At 41.2% G+C, this 25,344-nt stretch overlaps 1 protein-coding gene across 1 annotated transcript in view; it reads left to right on the top strand.

The window, feature by feature from the left end:
* Positions 1-25,344, top strand: part of RICTOR (RPTOR independent companion of MTOR complex 2) — an 84,707-nt gene that overhangs the window by 3,404 nt on the left and 55,959 nt on the right. Inside the window, exon 3 of the mRNA XM_056847792.1 lies at positions 19,117-19,214. Within this exon, the coding sequence (XP_056703770.1) occupies positions 19,117-19,214 (98 nt within the window). The remainder of the gene's footprint in view (positions 1-19,116; positions 19,215-25,344) is intronic.

Genomic DNA, 25,344 nt, shown 5'->3' on the forward strand with positions numbered 1-25,344 from the left:
GCAGTCAAAAGCTCTGCTCACGACCTGAGTCAGTTTCAGGTAGCCGGCTCAAGGTTGACTCAGCCTTCCATCCTTCCGAGGTCGGTAAAATGAGTACCCAGCTTGCTGGGGGTAAAGGGAAGATGACTGGGGAAGGCACTGGCAAACCACCTCATAAAACATAGTCTGCCTAGTAAACGTCGGGATGTGACATCACCCCATGGGTTAGGAATGACATGGGGCTTGCACAGGGAACTACCTTTACCTTCCCTCCCCCAATAATCTCCAGCATAGAGCTATCCTCAATAGTTTTCTATCAATAGTCTTTGATGAGGTACCTTGACAAAAGCCTTTTGAATGTCCAAGTATATATAATGTCCTCTGGGTTACCTACATGTTTGTTCACTTTCTCAAAAAACTCCAGAAGGATGGCAATTTAGGGACTTTCCTTTGCAAAAACTGCTGGTTTTCCTTCAGCAAACATTGTTCCTTGATTTGCCTGATAATTCTGTCTCTACAGTTTCTACTGATTTACCCGGAACAGATGTATTGTGGCTGATTTTAGTTACATATGCTGGTTAGTAGATCAACTGGCCCTGAAGACTTTTAATTTCTCCAATAGGTCTAGAACGACACCTCTCTTCACCTCAATTTGACTTAGTTCTTCAGACTCCCTTCCCAAAAATACTTGCTCTGGCCTAAATGCATCCTCCACACTTTCCACAGTGGACACAGATTCAAATAATGCATTTAGCTTCTCTGCCATCTCGCCATCTTCCTTTAGCAATCCTTTAATTCCTTTGTCATCCAAAGGCTGAACTGCTTCTGGCTGATTTCCTGGTATAGATGTGTTTAAAGAAATGTTTGTCTTGATGCTGTTAGCAATTTGCTCTTCAAAATTTCTTTTTGTTTGCATAATGGTTGACTTGCCCTTCTGTTGCTAAGACCTGTGCTCCCTTTTTTATACCTCATTGGGGCAGATGTTCCACTTTTTAAAAGAAGCCTTTTTGTTGTTTATGGCTCCCTTACTTGGGTCATTAACAATCAGGCATCCTTTTAGACTTAGCAGTACCTTTCCTGACCTGGGTAATACATTCTATTTTGGCTTCAGTTAGTGTGGTTTTAGGAGCCCTGTGGCGCAGAGTGTTAAGCTGCAGTACTGCAGTCAAAAGCTCTGCTCACGACCTGAGTTCGATCCCGACGGAAGTTGGTTTCAGGTAGCCGGCTCAAGGTTGACTCAGCCTTCCATCCTTCCGAGGTCGGGAAAATGAGGACCCAGCTTGCTGGGGGTAAAGGGAAGACGACTGGGGAAGGCACTGGCAAACCACCCCGCAAACAAAGTCTGCCGTGGAAATGTCAGGATGTGACATCACCCCATGGGTCAGGAATGACCCGGTGCTTGCACAGGGGACCTTTACCTTTACCTTTAGTGTGGTTTTAAATAGTTACAAGTGTTCTCTATGGATTCAACTCTCTTGAGTTTCCCTTTCAGCTTCCTTCTGACTAGTCCCCTAATTTTTGTGAAGTTCTCTTTTTTGAAATCAAATGTTACTGTTTTTGACTTTATGGGTAACTTTCTGTTGACATGAATGCTGAATGTTGTGATTACTGTTCCCAATTGGTACAACAACATCTGCATCTCTCACAAGTCAGAACCAAATCCAAGATCTTACCTCCAGGTTAAATTTTGCCACACAACTCCATTTCCCAATGTCACTAGTGTCAATATGCACCACAGCCACTGATTTCTCCCTAGCACTATTTATCAACCTGTCTAGACAGCGTTGTGATGTTCACAACCTTCACACCAGGCAGGCAAGTCTCCACGCAGTCAGAATGCCCTCACTTTCTATATTCCTAATAATCTAATCACCCTCTATCAAAAGCCCACCTTCCCCCAGAGGGGGTATCCTTGGTACGAGAGGGTATTGGTCTGTCTGATGAAGGAATCCCTTCTAAGTTTCATGTCTCTCCTCAGCCTGATGAGCTGAGACTCTCTTTGAGACCCTCACTCTCCACAGCAGTAGAGGAGCTGCCAGCACAGGAGTGGGACTGTTCTAATAGGTCCTTGAAGGTCTTGTCCACATGTCTTCCTTTGCCTCTCCAGGTCTTCCTTTACCTCTCCAGGTCAGCAGGCCAAGGACTGAACCTGCTCTGTGAGGGTCAATTATACACTCACAATTTCTGCCCAGTGGGCAGATAATCCCACACATGGCACTCCCTGCTGAACACTGGGTAACCCCCACTCCCTGTTGGCTTTTATCTTCATTCCTGACATTATGCCTTCATGACATATTGCAAGCAGTATGTACAACCGTTTCTTAAAATATGTGACATCAATTTGTAAAAATTAAGCTGATGTCTGTTAGTCCAATTCTTCAAACTTGCCTCAAACAATTCGTTTACATATGTGTTCTCTGGGAAATAGATGAATTTGTTACCCATTCTACATTCATCGCTGTACATGTTCTAAAGGTAAACAAGGACACAGCCTTTATGCTAGTTTTTTGGTATCAGCAAAAACAGTACTTGCTTTTTGTTTATGCAGCCAGTTCAGTGATCCTTGGATAACACTCTCAACCTCTGATTTGTTTTCACTTTCAAGAACTGAATGAGAAGTTGAAGTTAGCTGAAAATGATTCAGCAGCTCATAGTGGCTTGAGAAGCTATTAGCTTGCCTCTTTCATTCCTGGATAAATGATTAATGGAAACAATAACACAGCTGTTATCTGTAATGGGCGCAGTTCTTGAAGTTGCTTCATGCATGATGCTGAAGGGGTGTAAATATTCAGAAGTGACATGCAGTTTCCAATGCTTCTGTGGCTTTGTGTAAAGATGGGATTTGCATATCTCCTCTTTGTGGGTGTGGACTTATCTTCCCCTGTTGGTTCTGGTAGATGTTTGAGCATTATGTGCAATTTCTTTCCTTTATTTCACATCATATATAAAGTCATTCACAGTTCCTTAAAACTGGCCAGCACAGCTTGTTGTTCACCATGGTGAATGCAGTATATCAGGAGTCTTGCTGGAGTAAGAGAAATGGAAATTTATGGAACCCTTGGTGGTCAGCAGTTGGCTTGGTGGATCAATAATTATGTAGACATGCCTTTTAGAAATGCAATAAAATTGAATTATTTGAAATTCCAGAAATGAGTGGATGAAAACTTTGAAAGCTGTCTAAGGGTCTAATCAGACAATAAGCTGGGAATTCAATGTCAGGAGTTGCCAGAATCTTTTTAAGCAACTGACCAAGCATGCAGGGGCCTGATTTGGATCAAGACCATGGAATGAGGCGACATACGCATGTCTGCTAATCAAGTCCTTGGTAGTTACGTTGTCCAGAAAACAGAAATATACAACCACGTGCAGTATGATTTCACAGGTTAAAAATGTACAAGGTTCCATATATTCCATTGGGGAATGTAAGACGCTTAAGTCTCTTAAAGTTAAATCTTGCATGATTGATGACTTGGGAAGTATGCTGCAGTCCAGATGAACTTTCTTTGTTTTATAGTATGAAACACCCTATCATAAAGAATAATCCAAAGGCAACATGGACGTGATTACACACATGTGGTTGCCAAGTTGCTATCAGCATTCAACAATTTGTGAGTGAGCAAGAAAAGAGAGACCACCTCACCTCTCCTATGTGGGGGATGAGAAGAATTTCTCACTTTGTGCTAGTTGAATGGGGACCCCTTCCATAACCTCAGCATAGCTTTTACCTCCCTCTGGTTTCAAACCATGCCAACGGCTTGGATAGCTGTATGTTACTCCCAAACGCCATGGGCCTCTCGCCTATGTATTTGTGGAGCCGCTCCAGAAGACCTAATTCATTACACCTTATTCTGTCCTCTTTACACAGAGGCCAGATTTAAATTTCTCAGAGTTTCTAAAGGGCCTAAATCTTTTTCAAGATCTAGAGAAGCTGCTCTTTCTCCTATCGGATACCAATCCTGATATTTCCTACAAGGTGTCACTCTTTGCTTTAGCAGCCAAGAAAATCTGAGCTAAAGCTGTTTTTAATCAGGGAATTTACCATATTTAAATACTAGCTTGGGGGTCAGACCGTTTTAAAGTAATTTCAATGTTATTTCATGTTATTTGTATGTTGTTTTAATGTTTTGTATGGGGGATTGTGATGATCTTTCCAGGATCAGAGGAGCATGCTTATTATCTTAGGTGCTGTGGAACACAGGCAGGATGGTGCTGCTGCAGTCGTCTTGTTTGGGGGCTTCCTAGAGGCACCTGGTTGGCCACTGTGTGAACAGACTGCTGGACTTGATGGGCCTTGGTCTGATCCAGCAGGGCTTTTCTTATGCCCTTCGGTCGCAGACAATATACTTTATATCACTATAGTTGAATGGGGAGAAATACTGCTGCTTTCCAGAATCCTGGGTGTGTGACCAAATAACAAGGGGCGGGGGACTCAAGAACAGCCATTGATAACGTCCTGGTCAAGTTGACAAGGCAGAATTAAATGAAGATGAATCCTGACAAGGAGGAGGTCATTCTGGTCAGGCAGACATCTGTTCTTGACTGAGTTTTGCTGTTATGATAGACACAGTTCAAGTTTCTTTGGACACTGTAAAGAGCTTGAGGATTTTGCTGGACCCACTTTTATTGTTAGAGAAGCAGGAATCTGCAGCAGGTAGCAATGCATTTTTCCTACTGCATTGAGCCCATAAGCTTTCTGCCTATTTGGAAACTGTGATCTGGCCACACTGATTCATGATGCACCAGTAACCTTGAAGCTTGTCTATTGCAGTATGTGTAGTGTGGGGCTGCCCTTGAAGACTTGAAGTTAGAAATTACTATTGGTGCAAAATGTGGCAATGCATTTGTTATCATGGCTGGTGTTAGGGAGCATATTACTCCAATTTTACAATCATGGCACTGGCTGCCCATATGATTCTGGATCTAGTTCAAGGTGCTGGTGCTTACCTGTAAAGCTCTTCATGATTTGTCTCCGCATACTTGAAGGTCTTTCTATTCCTGTCTGACACCGTGCCGCAGTTTCCATCGGCACAGCAACATTGTCATGCTGACCCCTTGAGGGTGCCATTTTTTTCTGCCCTTGGTTTGTTGCTGCCCTCATCTTTATAGCAATTTTGCAAGGGCTACAAGACTGAACTTCTCAGGGGTGCCTTTGAGAGCTTTGGTCATTTGTCATATTCTGAAGTAGCTATCTGTTATTGCTTGTGAAGTTCTCTTGGCTCTTTTTTATAGTCTCTTGTTTTTTTTAAATTGTATTTTTAATAGTGTAAGCGGTTTCTATTGTTGTTACCTGCCTGGGGTCCCGGTTGTCTGGGAGAAAGACAGATGTTTAAATATTTTTTAAAAAAATAAAATGGTTGGCCAGCAATGCCAGCCAAACTCTGTGGGCCCCTGACTACAGTGATAGATTTCTGAACATACCTATTTCATTCCCATGGTTATGCTATGTGCAGGACTACATGAAGTGACTAGTATTCGATAGAAGTTTCAAAAGCTTAGCTATCATTGTGATATCTGTGTCTAGTATTGTCCATCTTAATCTTGTACTTGGTATAGTTGCTTTTCCTGTCCTCTAATGAAATATTTATCATCAAGATAAATGAAAGATTTATCGTCATATTTCATAACATGGAAAGTTTCCTCTTTTCCAGCTATTCTTTTGTGTACGCTTCTTGTCAGTCCCAGCCTTCCACTTAGGAATAACTGCTATGTGTACTACATTATGCAACATTGCACTTAAAATCTGTATCCTGCGATTCTTCAAAAGCTAAAGACCATGTACAAGATCGAGTTTACCTATTTTTATCCTCATAATAGCTCTTTGACATTGGTTAGACTGAGTGAGTAAATTAACCAAAGGATAGCGAATGAGTTTTATGGATATGCAGGGATTTGAACCCAGGGTGAAAAAGTTTAACACTTGGACAGGGTGTACAAGTTTGACACTGTCCATTGCACCATGCTCCTGTCACTACAGCATGGTGTAGTGATTAAGAGCGGTGGACTCTAATGTGGAGAACCGGATTTGATGCCCCACATCTACACATGAAGCCTACTGGGTGACTTTGGACTAGTCACAGTTCTCTCAAAACTCTCAGCCCCACTTATCTCACAAGGTGTCTGTTGTGTGGAGAGGAAGGAAAGGCAGTTGTAAGCCTGTTTAAGACTCCTTAAAGGTAGAGAAAATTGGGGTATAACCACTACACAAGATGTAGTGGTTAAGAGCAGTGGTTTGGAGCGGTGGAGTCTGGTTTGATTCCCCACTCCTCCAAACCAGGTTTGATTACCCAGTCCTCCACATGAGCGGCAGAGGCTAATCTGTGAACTGGATTTGTTTCCCCACTCCTACACAAGAAGCCAGCTGCGTGACCTTGGGCAAGTTACAGTTCTATTAGGAGCTCTCTCAGCCCCACCTACCTCACAGGGTGTCTGTTGTGGGGAGGGGAAGGGAAGGCGATTGTAAACCGGTTTGATTCTCCCTTAAGTGGTAGAGAAAGTCGGCATATAAAAACCAACTCCTCCTCCTCCTCTTGAATGCAAACTGTTCAGTAGAGAATGAAGTCAAATTTCTACTATTAGAGTTTTAATTTTTGTAGTTTTCGACAATAGAATCTGTCGAGTACTTTCAGGTTGTCAGTGCACAGCTACGTACATGCAAGTTTGTAACTTGTTGCTTGACTGCTGCCCATGCAAAATACTTACTTTTCTTCCATTTAAGTGGCTGAATTTACCATTTGAAAAATACTTATCTATTTTTTCGTCAGATGTTGGTAATTTTAAAAATGCAGCCTACATTAATTTTGATTGTCTAAGGCATAGTAACCTCAAAATATTTAAACTGCTATTGCTCAGACACATCTGCAGGCCAAATCCAGATGATAACGTATTTTAGTCATGGTTTTTGGCTTAAACAGTTCAGAAACTTGCATCCTATGTTCCTGAACACTTATGTGAGTGAAGCTGCCTACATCTACCAGTGGAGGTGGTAGAAAGTGCCATCCAGTCGCAGCTGACCTACGGCAACCCTATAGGGAATTTTCAGGGCAGCAGATGTTCAGTGGCCATTTCTTGCCTCTGCGTTGCAACCCTGGACTTCCTTGGTGGTCTCCCATCCAAATACTAACCAGGACTGACCCTGCTTAGCTTCCAAGATCAGGTTAGCCTGGGCCGTCCAGGTCAGGGCTCATCTGCCAATACAACACCAAATTTTCTGACATGAGGGTAGATCAGGGGATTCATGGGACTCTTCCAGGGTTACCATTTCTTTAGCGGGGCTTTCATAGGATAACTTCCTAGAGACTCTGTTCCATGTGAATTACTCTATAAGTTGTTGCCATTTGAATTGTCTGCCTCAAGCACCAAAATGTTGCTATTCATGGAAAGAAAAGGCCTTCTCCTATCCTTATATCTCTTCTATCTTGTTCAGAAATGGATACTAGATTGGTGATCAAGTGAATTTTGTTTTGGCATTTAAGCCTTTTGAAATTTGCCTTTAAGCAAAATAGCAGTTTAAAAAATCATGTCAAGCATTTGCTGATACTGTCTCTATGCTTTTCTTAATTTGGATCAACTTTTCGGTTTTATTGTGTGCCATAAGTACCTGTGAAAATTTGTTCAGTATGTCTACTGCTTCTTAGCTAAACGAGGCAGTTATTGTTCAAGTTTTCTGTTCTGCAGCTGTAGCATATTCTATGAATGCACTGTCTCAAAAAGCAGTCCAACTACAGTAGTTTCTACATCTCTGGAAAAGATCAAATGCTTCTTTTCTAATGTTGCTTATCACAGATCTTTTATACTGTACAGTGACAGATGGGTATAATCTATATTTTGAAAAAGTAACTTTTCAAAATGAGCCCAGAAAAAGATTGCAGCCAAAATATTTGACAGCTGTCTTATAGGTGAGGTACAGTGCAGCACATCTCATATGTAAGGTGTCATACAATTCTAACGGTGGCATTATAAATATGAAATATTTGATACTTATAGGGTCTTATCAAGGGTGTTACACATCAGGGCTCAGATTGTATTTCAAATTTTACTTTACTTTTTGCCATCAAGTCACAGCTGACTTACAGCAACCCTATAGGGTTTTCAAGGCAAGAGACGTTCAGAGGTGATTTGCCATTGCCTTCCTCTGCGAACCGACCCTGGACGTTGTTGATAGTTTCCCATCCAAATACTGGCCAGGGCTAACCCTGCTTAGCTTCCGAGGTCAGATGAGATCAGGCTAACCTGAGCTGTCCAGGTCAGGGCCAGATTTTACCAGACTTGATCAAATTTTGAGGTGCCAGCCTTACAGGTTTCTGAACATTTCTGCTTCCTTGCATTTTTCCAAGGTTTGTTGCACTACAAGAAGTCTGATGCTATGGGAATGTTGTTGAAATAGTAGAGAGCCAAATATTAATTTGGGATATATTTTATACAGTCTTCCCTAAACGTTGAATGTCTGATGAGAGCTCTGCCAAAGCATTGGTGGTGTGTGCCAGCTGACATGAAAGTCTGCCTTAAATTTTAACAGGCTGTGAGGTGCACAATTGTAGCCCTATGACTTTATAGAAATCAGATGACTGAGACTGTAAACTGTTCTTTCAACTTTAACAGATTCTTGTGTGCAATTAATATGGTGTAGCCAAATATGCCCTTTTAGTTCTGTAAATTATATCTTTCTGCAATGTCATGTTCCATATGTTCCTTTTTTAACGCTGCATTTTGTGTTTTGCACTAGTGAAAGTCACAAGGAAGTAACACTGTATGTATAATGTGCACGTTTTGTGTGCTAACTTCTGTGCTAGTTCTATTTGAAGCATTTTTTTTATCCTGCTTTGTTTCCTGAGTGGATCCCACATGGTGGCTTACAGTAGCTCTCATAGTTTCACTGTATCTAAAGCAACCTTAAAAATAGTTCATATTACTTGGGGGGGAGAGTTAAAAATTAGAGATAAAAAGCGATTGCATCTGGCAACACAGAATGACTTTAACCTGCATTTGAAAGAACAGAAATACTACAGACTTCATGGAGGAGAATATTCCATAAACAAAGTGCTGTGTCCAATAAGGCTTTGCTTTTAGTGGATCCCAGCCTCGCATCCAGCCAGTAAAACGCCCATACTAAGGGGAGGATCATAAGGGAGAAGATAAACCCATGAAGCTACCTTACACCGAAGAAGAGTTGGTTTTTATATGCTGACTTTCTCTACCACTTAAGGAAGAATCAAACCGGCTTACAATCACCTTCTCTGCCTCTCCCCACCACAGACACCCTGTGAGGTAGGTGGGGCTGAGAAAGCTCTAAGAGAGCTGTGACTAGCCCAGTGTCACCCAGCTACCTTCATGTGAAGGAGTGAGGAAACCAACCCAGTTCACCAGATTTGCATCCACTGTTCACGTGGAGGAGTGGGGAATCAAACCCGGTTCTCCGGATCAGAGTCTACCGCTCCAAACCACTGCTCTTAACCACTACACCACACTGGCTCACTGAGTCAAACCATTGGTCTCTGCAGGTCAGTATTGTCTGGTGGCGGTTCTCTGGGATCTCAGAGATCCTCTGTTACCTGCTCCTTTCAATTGGAGATGCTGGGGTTTAAGCACGGTCCCTTCTTGTAGGCACAGCAGATGCTCTGCCATCGAGCCACACCCCCTTCCCTAAGGTGTTTTCTAAGTATCCTGGCTAAACACTAGACTAATTAGTGATCGTTAGTGATACTTGTATGCCACACTTTGAGCGTAATAGCTGTCAGAGTAGCTTCCGATTTATTGTTTTAAATTGCCATAATCAAAACAAATAGGAACAAACCTGAAATAAAAAAATTACACAAAATTAAAATATATTAATAGTCCAATAGCAAAATCAGCATGAAGGGCAACAATTAAAACCAGCAAGGAAAAAAAGCAACAGTATTTGAGGGACAGACCCAAACAGTTACCATCAATCAAAATAAGAAGAGGGGAAGAGAACTCACAACAGAATAATTCACAGAAATGCTGAAGTGTTTTTACTTGCCACTTAAAAGCCCAAGGATTGTGCTTAAGTGCTTGGTTGTTGGATGGCATTCCAGAGAAGAGCTGCCACAGTAGGGAAAAAAGTATTGTGCTAGCTTCATATTTAAAATAAAACACCCAACGAGGTATCTGTAGATTATCTTAATTAATCGGGAGGTTTGGTATATACTAGGGCATGTGCATGGAGAAGGGTCACATAGGCCTCTTTCGAATTCCAATATCCTAGAGGAAATGCAGGAATAAAGCCCATGTAACATGATCAGAGCCAAGGATTTGCCACACTGTCAAATCCGGTAGTATGCCTGTAACCTCAGGGGGCATGGGAAAAGAAGAAAAAGTAGAAGAGTTGGTTTTTATATGCCGATTTGCTTTACATTTTAAGGAGAATCAAACTGGTTTATAATCTCCTCCCCTTCCTTTCCCCGTAACAGACACCTTGTGAGGTGAGGTAGGTGAGGCTGAGATCAAGTGTAGTATCTGTTCTTTTGGCTAAGATCAAGTGTAGTACAAGGACTATTTCCCTATGGACTTTGGAAAGTCGCTGGACAGTCTGTGTATGCGGAAATATCTTCTTTTGTATTTGCTTCTTATTACTATTGTATAAATGCATGCACCTGCGTTTTCTGGGACTGGTTTATATTTTTCTTATTGTTATGTTTGAAACATTCTCTAAATAAAATCAATCTGTTCTTATCAGTAAACTAAGTCTTTTCATAAGACCCACAACTGATAGCCAGTAAGTTTTTGCCAATCTGCACATCTACCACATACCCAAATAATCTGCATTTGGTAATTTTCAGTACCAGCATATGTTGTGCAATTTTTGTAATTTTTTTGCTATTTTGTGTAGTGTCAAATGCCACTGATGCATATCCTGTAATTTCTAAGCAGCATCTGCAGGCTACAGGGACCCTGAAATGCACACTGAGATCATTGGGAAAAAAATCCTAATGTTACAAATTTTGAGGTTGTGTTCATATGTTCACAATTTTATCCATAATCGCAAGGTCTGGAAATTTGCATTCTTTAAAAAATGAAATTCATCAGTTTAACTGACTACCTACTTCTGTCAGCTCAAGAAAGAAACTGCAAGCAGTTACATATTAGCTTTATGCTGTGGGATGAGCCATTTCTTACATAAGAACATAAGAGCTGTGCTGGATCAGACAAGTGATCCATCTAGTCCAGCATCCTCTCACACACAGTGGCCGACCAGTTCCTTTGGAGGGCCAACAACAGGACATCGAGGCCGAGGCCCTCTTCTGAAGTTGCTTCCTGGCACTGGGGTTGAGTGGGTTACTGCCTCTGAATGTGGAGGTTCCATTCAGTCAAGTTCCACATTTAAATCTCTCATTGAGTAAAGAAGTATTTCCTTTTGTCTGCCTGACTTTACAGAGACCGACTCTGTCCTAAATGTAGAGACCAACAAGATTTTCGGGCACAAGCCCTCAAGAGCCCAAAGCTCCCTTCATCAGATACAATGGAGCTTGATGCTGGGGCAACAGCAGCGACTGCCCCCCGGACCCAGTTAGTTCTGCCAGTATCATCAATATCAGGAGTCTCCAATGTGGTGTCTTAAACCTTTCCTGGTGCCTGCCAAGCATTTTTAGAAAGTGGGCCAGTCCAGATGGGGCCTCTGAGCGGCAACTGGAGCAGCAATTGGACTGGCTGAGCAGATCATTTAAAAACTGCTTTTGATGGCGGCAGCTGCTATCCCAGCACAAGGGTCTTCGCCGCATGGAGCTGAGTATATGCAAGAAAATATTTTTAAACAATATTGACATTCTAAAAGGTCTCCTGTTAAGCAGAGCTTCTGCTTGATATGTTGAAGTTGCCCGATCCGTGTAAGTAAATGGAGCGCAAAGATCCATATGAGATGCCATCCTATATATTTCTGTATTCCCTGTTACTATGTATGGGTGTGAAAGCTGGACATTGAAGAAAGCTGATAGGAAGAAAGTAGATTCCTTTGAAATGTGAGGAGAGTGTTTTGGATACCGTGGACTGCCAAAAAACAAATCAGTGGGTTATAGATCAAATCAAGCCTGAACTGACCCTAGAAGCTAAAATGACTAAACTGAGGCTGTCGTACTTTGGTCACATTATGAGAAGACAAGAGTCACTGGAAAAGACAGTTATGCTAGGAAAAGTTGGAGGCAGCAGGAAAAGAGGAAGACCCAACAAGAGATGGATTGACTCAATAAAGGAATTTGCAAGATCTGAGCAAGGCTGTCAAAGATAGGACATTTTGGAGGACTTTGATTCATAGGGTTCCCATGAGTCGGAAGCGACTTGGCGGCACTTAACACACACACATATTTCTGTTTAGTTTATTATATAATCTCAAATAAAAAGGTTTTATTGGTAAATAAAAATTACAGAATGTGCCGTTTTAAGGCAAAGAGTCTCTGTGTACAGTTGGATACCTTTATTCTAGGAAAATTTGCAAACATAGGTGTGTTAATGACCAGTACTGGCTTGGCACAGAATAAAACTGGAAATGTCATCCTTTCCCAGCATCCTTTAAAACTGTATTCCATCATCAAGCATAGACATTCTTCTGCCTTTCAGGCACTCACAGATACGTGGTTCACCCCTGGACTGCTTTGTGATGACTGAAAGGCAACGGAGATTGCCCTGAGTTCTAATTGAAGTTTTCTGGTGGGGGAGGAAAGAGGCTTGGGAAGTGTTTTCTAACAGAGCGGTTCCTCAGTGGAACAGGCTTCCTCGGGAGGTGGTAATCTCTCCTTCCCTGGAGGTTTTTAAGAAGAGGTTAGATGGCCATCTGTCAGCAGTGCTGATTCTATGACCTTAGGCAGATGATGAGAGGGGGGGCACCTTGGCCATCTTGTGGGCATGAAGTAGGGCGTCACTGGGTGTGTGTGGGGGGAGGTAATTGTGAATTTCCTGCATTGTGCAGGGGGTTAGACTAGATGACCCTGATGGTCCCTTCCAACTCTATGATTCTATGAATGTTCTGCAGTGTTGTGGGGACAGCATCCTAGAATGAAATTTGCTAAGGGACTGGATAATGGCAAATGTGTTTGACAGGGAGGTTCCACTGATGAATGTGAAGGACTTTTCTTTTAGTCTTCAAGGGCTGTATACAGGAAAATTGCTTTAATGATTTTGGTTGATAAGAAAATTGTTTCAAGCGTTTGAATTCTCGTGCTTCTGGAAAACCTCGCTAGAAAGCACGCATGGCATCTTGATCTAAAATTGAGTATATCATTAGCGTGTCTGCATGACATTTTTGGCAGCACAGAATTTGAAAGTCTCTTGTAATTCTAGTATATGCATTCTCATAGAATTGCAGAGTGACTTGGCTGCCATATTTTCACTGAACAGGGTTACCTTTTGTTTTAGACTAGTGACAGTCTTTGTGTGAGAGGGGAAAAAAAATTACTTTTTTTGTGTATTTGTAATTTCTTTATAAAAATGAAATCAGAAAACAATGAAGGATTAGCGAGCTGAAATTCTTGGTATATCTAAACATTCCTGAAAAACAACCGAACAGTATTTTTTAATGAGAAATTACATTGACTGTGTCAATATGAAATAGTACAATTGTTAAGCTTGCTATTCATCCTACGCTCATAAAAAGGCAGGTTAAAACATAAACAAGAAGAAATATTTCTTTAGCTGAACAGTAATATGGATTAGGTGTAAAGATTTGAGGGCCTGGAAAAATTAGGGGAAAGCTGGCGTTTCTCTCCCCCCCCCCATTTTATTGATAGAAAAATTGGAAAATTGGGGGTGCACTGAAAAGAAGCCACTATGATTGTTTTTCTTTTAGAATGAGTAAATTGTTTATTCATACAAGGCTTTTGATACTAAAATGAAAAATTCTGAAGGTGTTTTCTAGTGGAAAAATTGTGAATTTTGAGAAGCATTGGAAAAAAATCTCCTATGTAGTGTTTTCTTTTTGAATGAGAAAAACCTAGTCTTACAATGCAATTTACCCATTCCAAATGTACATCCTGAAAAAGTCTGAAGACTGTCTCAATTTTTCATGGAGCAGTGGGAAAAAAACCTCTTATACTGTAAACCAAGAGTCCCCAACATGGTGCCCATTGCCCGCTGACACCTTTCCTGGTGCCCACCAAGTGTTTTTAGAAAGTGGGGCCGTGTGGGGTTCTTGCTTGGCAGGGCTTCTGACTAGGCACTGGAGAGCTGATTGGCTGTGCAGAGAACTATACAAAGTGTTCCAAATGAGGCTGAACCATAACTCTATACAAGGATATTACAATATTGGCCATTTTATTTTCAATCCCTTTCCTAAAAAATGCCTGACTTTTTCATTGAGCTTTCCACTACAACCCCAATGTCTCAATCTTCATCTCAAACAGTTCAGATCCCTTCAGCATATGCTTAAAGTTAGGGTTTTTTTGTGTTGCAGTGTGTATCACCTTAACACTTAGCAACACTGAATGTCATTTGTTGCATCGTTGCTCTCTTATCCAATGCAGACAGATCTTCCTATAAGCTCTTTGTAACGCATCTTGGTTTTCAACATCCTGAATAAGTTAGTGTCATTGCATTTTAAGGCAGTTATACTTCCAAACTTCCAAATATACTTCCAAATGTACCAATCTATATGCTAACTTAAGTTATAATTATGTTTGTTTGTTTGGTTTATTGCTCATTAACAAAGCCATAAACAAATACGCAGAAACTTATAAAATACCTAAAATTCATAAATACATAAAATGCCTATAATAAAATTATACAAGTTCAATAATACCTCTTGCAGCAAAATACCTGTATCATTTAGCAGGATAGTTATTACTTGAGTTAAGTATTTTGCCACCTGATAAATTTTCTCGGTATCTATCTTTAGATCTGATAAGAGAAAAGGGACGATCCAGAGTTCTAAAGGATTATACTTTGTCAGAATGGATATGATCCACCTGGTTCTCTCTTTTTTATGTTGTTGAATTAGTAATATGTTTAGGTTTGAGAGAAAAACATTGCATATATTTCAGGTTTTCCCTTTAAAAAATTGGAAAGGTTTTTTTTTTTTAACGGCTTCCAAATTTCTAGAAATTATCTCTATTGTTTTTATCCCACCCTCCCTCTAAGGAACTAGAGATAGCATGCATGATTCTCTCTTTCCACATTTTTATCCTCACAGCAACCCTGTGGAATAAGTTATGCTGATTGGCCCAAATTCACCCAGTGAGCAGCATGGCAGAGGGAGGATTTGGATCTACATTACTCTAGTCTTAGTCTAATACTGTACCAGACTGGCTCTCAAAAGTTGTGTTCCCTAATATAATTTATTCCAGGAGAGTAATTTTTGTTCTTGAAATAATAAGGCTGAAAAGCAGGATGCCATTCTATCCTTGTTCAGATTTACACTCACAGTCTAGACCACAATGTACTGCAGTTTGGGGGGAAAGGGTCAAAATTACTGGTAGATCAAGTAATTCCAGGTGTTTGGGGCAAATCTGCAGTGTCTCTTCCTCATCATGACCAAAGCAAATATTATAGGGAAGGGAAATCTGTCCCATCCAACATCCTGTCTTCTAGTCACAGCAATACTTGGTGATGAAGAATGGTGAAAAAATAAATGAGTAATGTAGATGGCAGGGTTATGGTCCTGGATTAATCTGATTTGCTCATCCCTTCAGATTGGTAGTGAAAAGGATACTTGCTTTTACATACAGGTGCAAAGTTGTTTTTTCTCTAGGATTAATGTAAATTGGCTGAGCTGGGAGACAGAGGCTGAGTTGCAGGCAGGGTGAAGTGGGTGCTGATTTTTGCTTTTCCTAAAACTGGTGGGGAGCATTAACTGAAGTTGCTGTGAGAGGACTGTGTTTGAGGGAGAGTGGGTGCTTGTAGCCTAATTGGAGCCTGATTGTAGCCTCACAATGGAGGGATGTGAGCAGTGGGGCCCCTCAGGGATCTTTGTTGGGACCGGTGCTTTTCAACCTGTCCATCAATGACTTGGACTTGGGGATGAACAGCAAGGTGGCCAGGTTTGCAGATGACACCAAATTATTTAGGGTGGTTAAAAATGGACTGTGAAGAGCTCCAAAAGAATCTCTTCAAACTGGAGGAATGGGCATTAAAATGGCAAATGAAATTCAATGTGAGCAAGTGATGCATATTGGGGCAAAAAATCCCAACTTCACCTTGGGGTCTTGGGGTGGTAGTGAATGATGAAGGCACAAACACAGTGTACGGCTACTGTGAAAAAGGCAAATTCCATGCGGTCCATAATTACGCAAGGAATAGAGAATAAAACTGCTGCTATCATACTGCTCTTGTACAAATCTATGGTGAGACCACACTTGGAATACTGTGTACAGTTCTGGTCACCACACCTCAAAAAGGATATTGCAGAGCTTGAGAAGGTGCGGGAAAGAGCAACCAAAATGATCAGGGGACTAGAGCAACTGCCCTATGAGGAGTGGTTAAAACACTTCGGGCTGTTTAGCTTGGAATGAGGGTGGTTAAGGGAAGACGTGATGGAAGTCCATAACATTATGCAAGGTATGGAGAGAGTGGACAGGAAGAAGCTTTTCTCCCTCTCTCATAATACTAGAATGTGGGGACATTTGCTAAAGCTGGAGGGTGAAAGATTCAAAACAGATAAAAAGAAGTATTTCTTCACACAACACACAGTTAAATTATGGAACTCCCTGCCGCAGGATGTGGTGATGGCTGCCAGCTTGGAAGGCTTTAAGTGGGGAGTGGACATGTTCATGGAGGAGAGAGCTATTCATGGCTACTGGTCAAAATGGATACTAGTCATGATGCACAGCTGTTGTCTCCAGGATCAGATGAGCATGCCTGATCTGGAGAACCGGGTTTGATTCCCCACTCCTCCACATGAGCGGCGGAGGCTACTCTGGTGAACTGGATTTGTTTTCCTACTCCTACACACGAAGCCAGCTGGGTGACCTTGGGCAAGTTACAGTTCTATTAGGAGCTCTCTCAGCCCCACCTACCTCACAGGGTGTCTGTTGTGGGGAGGGGAAGGGAAGGTGATTGTAAGCTGGTTTGAGTCTCCCTTAAGTGGTAGAGAAAGTCAGCATATAAAAACCAATTCTTCTATTATATTAGGACGGTGCTTTGGAACACAGACAGGCAGGATTGGAACACAGACAGGCAGGATAATGCTGCTGCTGTCGTCTTGTTTGTGGGCTTCATAGAGGCACCTGGTTGGCTACTGTGTGAACAGACTGCTGGACTTGATGGACCTTGGTCTGATCCAGCATGGCTTTTCTTATGTTCTTAGGATGTGATGAATGGGATGTGAATTTGCTGTGATGGGGCTTGTTTGCTTTGGGGGAAGACTTCATTACAAAGGTATGCCTCAACCTCCTTATACCAGTGCCACTAGGGAAAGCTTCTTCAATGATTTTAAGGACAGTATCAAGGTTTTTTTTACCCCTTCCATATCTAAAAGAAGAAAAACATTTTCTTAACATGTTCGTTTGACAGAATTAAAATGGTTTCATTTTGAGAACCTTGTTGAGGAAGTATCTTGTTTTCTGTTCACAGAACAACAAAACATTCTAGATGGCTCTGAGTCAGTTTGTATTTGAGATGTCGCACCAAATCACTTCCATAGCCAGAAGCTTTGAAAGCAAGGGTAGCTCTTGCCAATATTATGCTGAAAGCTCAAAACAAAAGAATAGGAATCAGCCTAATTATATTTTCAGTGAAGCTAAATTACAGGGAAGCAGCTTTTCCCATCCATTATATAGTCTTGAAATTAAAGGCTATAACAAACTGTTAGTGGTACTTATATACTGACACCACTCTCTTTAATCTCCCTTTACTTGCGGTTTGTACTGCCTGCACTTGAAACTGGACAAAATGTTCTCTCTGGGGTCTCCCACCTCTCCAAGTAATCCTGAACTTCTCAAAATTGGATAAAGTTACTGTCTATTCTTCCTTTAACTTCTACAGTCCTCCAAAAGTTCTAGCATAATGTGTAAGGAATTTTGACCAAAAGAGTGTGAAGTTAGATAGCTTTTAGTGTGTGTCAGCCTGCTGAACAATTAATGCTGCCGCTGAAATCATGTGCTCCCTCGTCGTTGGCTGCAGGAGAGATTATGAACAAAATAAAAGTTCTTTTATTTTTGGTTTGGGATTTTTAATTTGGTCCTTTGAAGGCATATTGCACAGCCCTGTAAATAGGCCAAGAGGGTGAACAACAAAGTTGCAACTCCTGAACACATATCCTGAACACATGAAGTTCCCTTATACTGAATCATACCCTTGGTCCATCAAAGTCAGTATTGTCTACTCAGACCGGCAGCGGCTCTCCAGGGTTTCAGGTAGAGGTCTTTCACATCACCCTTTGACTGGAGATGCTGGGGATTGAACCTGGGACCTTCTGCATGCCAAGCAGAGGCTCTACCACTGAGCCACAGCCCCCTCCCCATGTTCAGAAAGGTGGGTGCCAAGGCAGTTTAGTTGAAAATGGATTCCAGTACGGTTCATGTGAGTACTGTATTTATCAGGGGGCATCAGAGAAGATTTTGAGTTTAGTTCCTTGGTTCAGTTGCTTCTTATATAAACCTCATAAGCTAAACGGAAACACTGTCACTTTCTCCATATGCGTTTCATAGTGCATAGTTTCCCTTTACAACTAAGGTGCCGGTAAATGTTCATCTGAATCTTCCAACTGCAGCCAAATTTCAGTCTTCTAGGGGGTCTATGGCACCTGCAGAAAATATTTGACCAAAATTGGCCATCCCTGGAAAGTGGTTCGTTAACATGAAAACTGTGTAACGATTACCAAAGTTTTGAATTAGATTATAATTTTGGTAGCCTTGTGAAAAATATGGGAAGTTGTGTTGCAAATGCAGTGTGTGGCATCCACATTTCACGGGTGGCTCTGGTTTGACTGTTTCGATTTTTGAGATAACTGTTTCATTGTGGTTTAGTCACTTAACAGTATATTGCTTGTGTTTGAACAAGGAGAATGTTCCTACTTCTGTAATCATCTACTTCTCCCCCAACTCTCCCAGTTTTGAGACTGTTGTCCTTCTAGCGGGGCATTGACAGTGTTCTTGGAAATGGAACTAAAGTAAGAGAGCTTGTTAACTGAAGTCTGTTGAAGGAACTAGTGTGGTTGCCGTTCTCCTGACTGGCGTTTCCTCATTACCTTTTCTTTTGCAGACCCTTCTGATAATCTGAGAGAGATTCTCCAAAATGTGGCCAGATTGCAAGGGGTTTCGAATATGAGAAAACTGGGCCACTTGAATAATTTTACCAAGGTACGAATTTTTTATAACTTCTAAAGCATATCTTCTACCTTTATTTTCTTATGCTAAAGGGATTGCTAGATGAATTAATTAACAATGTACAGGTTATGAAATATTATTGTGAATTAATGTTGTGTTAATTGGAGTGATAACCACCCGGTCTTGGTTACTTTAAGATGAACATAGTTATTTGTGAGCTTTGTATTATAATGAGGAATATTTAATGATCATGGAATGTTTGAAAGTGGTAATAGAAGATTTTATGTACTGTAAAGTAACTAGCATCTACAACCTTTTTTCTGACAAATTTGTCTTGAAATTGACAGTCATGCATTCTGAAACTTGTTTGGACAAAGAAAGTCCAAAGATGTGTTATGGATTATTTATATGTAAAGTCTTATAACCAAATGATGAATTTTGAAAGTGATTTTTTTTCATTGATTGAGTTTAAAGTGATTTTTTCATTTATTTTTCATTGATTGAGTCCCCAATTATTTATCTTTATCTCTGCTTTATTATTTTGGCATCGTTTTTTGTTGTTTTGAATCAAAACTAAACGTCACATTCTTGCATAATGTGTCCCGTTAGCTTTGCATAGGTTCTTCCCATTCCATAAATCTTCTTTGCATTTTAAGTTGGAATTCTTTGACATACGAGAGGACATAGCTCTTCCAACAGCAAGTAGCAAAATGCCCATGGTTAGAATGGGCTGCGTGTGTTTGTGTGGAAACAGATCCTATATATTGTGATGACCCCTGGTGGAAATGAAGAGCATAGCCTATAGTCACACCCCCTTCCCCTCTTCACAATTTCTGTTTGTGGAAGAAGGGCACCAACTGTCAGGGATGGTAGCTTTGTGATTCACTTGTCAAAGACTTTCTGCTTTGTAGGCCTTGTTTTGTACCAGGGCAAGAATCATGAACAACAGTTGAACACATGAGCACATGAACCTGCCTTATACTGAATCAAACCCTTGCTCCATCGAAGTCAGTATTGTCTACTCAGACCAGCAGTGGCTCTCCAGGGTCTCAGGCAGAGGTCTTTCACATCACCTACTTGCCTAGTCCCTCTAACTAGAGATGCCAGGGATTGAACCTGGGACCGTCAGCATGCCAAGCAGACGCTCTGCCATTGAGCCCCGGCCCCTCCCCTCAATTCATAGCCCTGCAGTGTTTTCAGACTTTAACATGGAACACGGATTGGCTTTTCATCAAAACAGGTCTTACTATTGGGAGCATTAGCTGTTTTCATTGAAATAGATTGTTGCAATTTTGACTAATTTTTGACTAATTTTAAAGGTAAGTAGAACAGACAGATAATTGTAATAATCTTTCTCAGCCATTCTAAACCCTTAGAAGTTACTACCCTGTAAAGTTTTGCTAGCCAAGCTGTGGTCATGCCTATATTAGTCATCTGTGGAGTGGGAGGGGGGAGAGAAATCACCAACTTTTTGGAAAGCTTGCCTGTCTGATCAGATGGAAACAAGACTTGCCATAATCGGTCAAGAAGTGGCTTTTTACATGCAGAGTTCCTCATTTATGAAACCGAGCTGCAAGCCCTAATATTTGGCCAAGTATTCCAAGGGCATCATTGTTTTAAAATCTGTGTAGGCATGAGAAAGGTGATTATTTTTGATGCTATATTCTCAGTTAAATGCTTCAGCAGAAATCTAACAAACTTGGTTGTGAATGACAAGAGCATTTTCTACATATACAGGACCTGTGCTGAGATTCAGATATTTTACATAACAGTTCTGCAACATAAGTAGCAAGTAAAGCATAAATTAAGATTATACCTGTTGGAGTCTCTAAATCAGTTATTGTTAAAGGGAGAACAAATAGAGAAGGCAATTATTTAATTTAAGTTCTGTGTTACTTTATTTAAGTTCTGTGTTGTTGTTTTTCTGGGGTGTAAGTTCCACTGAATTAGTGGGTCTTATTTTCAAGCATATGTGCATAGGATTGCAACTTAAATTAAGGAACGCTTGGAGGAATGAACCCATAGAACCACACAGTAACCAAGCCAAGTATTACAAGTTGTAAGTTTAAAAAGAGTACAGGTGGCTGCAGGAGTGTAACTTGATATAGGCCGATACTATGTACCTTGTTTGGAAATTATTACTACTTACTATGGAGTACGTTTGTATAGGATTGCAGTTATAGTAGGTTATTAGCAACACTGTGGTGACTTCAGGTGGTATATCTTAAGAGCTCTTAGGGCTGGCTGATCTTTGCTCCTCATTGTAGAGAGCCTCTTTTTTCCCTTTGACTGCTAGGTAAGGGTTGGTTTCACATGAACACATGAATCTGCCTTATACTGAATCAGACCCTTGGTCCATCGAAGTCAGTATTGTCTACTGAGACAGGCAGTGGCTCTCCAGGATCTCAGGTAGAGGTCTTTCACATCACCTATTTGCCTTATCCCTTTAACTGGAGATGCTGGGGATTGAACCTGGGACCTTCTGCATGCCAAGCAGATGCTCTACCACTGAGCCATGGCCCCTCCCCCAGTTTTCAGATTCATTCTTTTGGCTGGCTCATCTCTGGATGCCCATGACACCTAATGTTAACTTCTCTGTAAGTGGACATATCAACAGATAGACCGTCAGAGGCAGAATTTTCTGATAACCTCAGGCAATTCCTTTCCCGCTCTGAAGGAAGGTCAGCTTGAAGCGTTGGGTGTTTCTCATCCCATTGCTTGGAGAGGCAGGACTAAAATTTTAACTATTTCCTGTCTCAGGGCGAGGAACGCCCACACTTCCAGTTAAAACTTACGTTTTCACAAGATCAGTGGTTTTCAATGGGCTCTCGTGCAAATGGAAGTCTTGTGGAAGAAGAATTTCTCTGCAGCAGAAACTCTGTAATGTGAGCAGAACTCATTCATGGGATCCAAGACATTGTATTAAAAAGGGGGGGAAATTGGTGTTAAACGTAGTGGCTATGAAAAACTATGAGCAGAGCTCAATGTGCAGCATGATTTTTGCTGTCGTGTCCATCTTGCTGCAGCTTCTGAAAATAATAATAAAAAAAACCTGGGAAGAATTATCCAGTGTTGTCCTCAGTTGATTTTCACTGGCTATAGGTTGTTTAGCTTTGTGTTAGGGCTCTCGTGCGATGCAGTTCTTTGAAGTATGTCCCAAGAATTATATCTCCTATTTAGGGAAAGACAGAGGAAACTAGTGATGTGATCTCCCAACCATGTGAGTGGCACACAGTTGTGTCACTTGCTTGACGTGATTTCTCTATATCAAGTAACAAGCGTAGCTAACGCCTGACCAGCAGACACTCAAAGAATGTTTGTGGGGTTGCTATTAACGCATTTTTATGAAGCCTCTGTCAAGTAATTGAGGACCTTTTCTGAAAGCTGTCTTTTAGGAGACAAAATCTAGTAGCATCAGAAGACAAATTTAAAGCAAACCAAGCTAGTTCTTGTCATACTGGAACAGCTAGAGCTTGCGTGCCATTGATGCAATTTTATGGCTGCAGCACCAAGGTGCACAAAATAACAACAAAAGGTCCTCCACGAATTCATTTGGGAAGCTGACTCTTAGCTTGTAGTTCTCTTTCTGCTGTTCCTCTTCTTACATCAGTTTGCTGCCATCATTTGTATGGTAAGCATTCTTCAAACCACTGAAGTGACTTAGTCCCTCTCAAAAACCATTTTTGGTTTGGGAGTCTGACAACATTTTTTTGTGTGAAGAAGAAGAGTTGGTTTTTATATGTTGACTTTCTCTACCACTTAAGGCAGAATCAAACCGGCTTACAGTCACCTTCCCTTCCCCTCCCCACAACAGACACCCTGTGAGGTATGTGGGGCTGAGAGAGCATGACTTGCCCAAGGTCACCCAGCTGGCTTTGTGTGTAGGAGTGGGGAAACAAATCCAGTTCACCAGATTAGCCTCCACCACTCATGTGGAGGAGTGGGGAATCAAACCCGGTTCTCCAGATCAGACTCCACCGCTCCAAACCACTGCTGTTACCACGACATCACACTGTCCTAAAACCACCAGCCAAGGCCAGTGGAGTAACTGCAAAATGGGAGGGGGGGGGGAATACGTATGCTCTGCCTAGCTCCTGATAATGGCCAAGCCGCAACATTCTGCAGCAAATAAGAGTTTTTGGATTGATTTTGAGGGGACACCAATTACAGGGGCCATCTTTTGGACTAGGCCGAGTTGGAAGAAAGCTGTCTTTTGTAGCTGCATTAGCTTGTTTCTCCAGTAATAATATTTGGGTCCAGTATAATCCCAGTATTCTTAATGGCATCAGCAAGGGTCAGCTTAACTCTTATCAAAAGTTGGGAGCACTGTGTCTTTCAAGATCTCTGCCTTCTCAGCCAGCATTTCCTCTATCTTTTATAGGCATTTATACCTTACTTTTCCTAATGCCAAGGTGGTTTATAAGTATGCTTCATTGTCAGTCTTCTGTGCAGCCCCACATGTGTGTGTCTGCACTGAAGACTTCAATGAACAACAGTTACAGGTAAGTGCAACTCTGTTTTTTTGTTTTCCAGGCTTGGTATTTTCAGCCCACTTCAATTGAAAATGGAGAGCACGTTATTCCCCCTTTAAAAATTTGGGGTGTCATGTTATCTCCTGCTGCCATCAATCAGTATAAAGCCAGTGTAGGTGGCCTGTATGTCTTGCCTTTGTGTTGAATAATAGTTCATATTGCTTTGGTTGAAAGAGATATGGGGAAACTCAGGAACTGTTTTGTGAGCACTTTCAAATCACGAGAATAATGTACTGGAAAGGGTATGGGGGAAACATTGGTCCCCTTCCCTTACTCTTCCCTTCACTTAAAGAGGCAGTAATTGTACTCTGAAAACTCTATAGCTCTAAGGATCCCCCCCTCCATTCTTTCACTGTCTCTGATCGTTCTAATTTTAAGTCACTGTCTAAGGCACGGTGACCTAAGCTGCTATGACTCAACCCTGCAGCATGATCTAGCCATGGCTGGGAGTGATAGTGAACGATATGGGAGATGAAATATGAAGGTTTGGAAGCTAGCATCTCTACCCTAAAGTAATGTTTTGGCAATTAAAACCAGCTGTTCCAGGAATCAGTTGCTCCTCTCTGCTGCATCGACAGCTACCCCGTTGCCACTTAAATAACAGTAAATTCTCCATACGGTATCCCTGTATTGATATTAAAGCTGCAGACTATTAATTCCAGGAATCCAACAGCTGTGCCAGCCATTTTTATTTAGTTTCCACTCTTTCAGCTAGTAGATAGGTTGAGTATATTGTTTGCTTGACAGATTATATATTTAATATGCTCCAAATAAGTGTGTGACTTGATGTGTTGGAGGACTTGATGCGTTTACAGCACTGGTTCCCAACCAGGGGTCCATGGACCCCCAGGGGTCCGCGAGAACTAAATTAAGGTCCGCGAAACAAAGTTATAAACCCATAATAAATTAATATTTCCAATTAAAAGTTATCTATTATAATATATATATATATATTCAAATATTATTCTAAGTTTAATGTTTAACTAACAGTTATGATTAAAGTTTATTTTCAAATTCCCGGAATTTTTATTTTGAACCTTGGCGTCCCTGCACCGAACAAAAAAGTCCTAGTGGTACCTGGTCAAAAAAAGGTTGGGAACCACTGGTTTACAGTATCCAAAGCTAGGGTATGATGATTGGTTGATAAATGTTAGTATTTTTTTTTTTTTTTTTTTTAGTTTTGTGTAGCAAGGCTTGATAACTTTCTACTAAATGGATCCTTAAGCCGGTGGTTGCACGGGACAGTTTTGAGGAAAAGTTGTAAAGTGTTGAGGGAATGGAAGACACTGGATTGGCGGAGGAATACGCTTTGGAATAAGCAGAATGTCAGGGGCGGTAACGCAGACTACGAGGAAAAGACATCAGAAGCTCCTTGGACATGCAAGAACACCGAAGCCTACATAGACCTGGATAAAAGTCTTTAAAGTCAATGGTGGAATAAAATGCATTAGAGAATAGTTTTCATACTACTGTATAGTTCAGCAAGCTGCTGTTCTCATTTTGACTTGCCAGCGAAACACTGCAATAAACAAATACCGTATTTTTCGCTCCATAAGGCGCACCTGACTATAAGACGCACCTAGTTTTTAGAGGAGGAAAACAAGAAAAAATATTTGGAGCACCAAGAGGAT

The sequence above is a fragment of the Euleptes europaea genome, chromosome 4, assembly GCF_029931775.1.
Source record: "Euleptes europaea isolate rEulEur1 chromosome 4, rEulEur1.hap1, whole genome shotgun sequence".
Taxonomy (NCBI): domain Eukaryota; kingdom Metazoa; phylum Chordata; class Lepidosauria; order Squamata; family Sphaerodactylidae; genus Euleptes; species Euleptes europaea.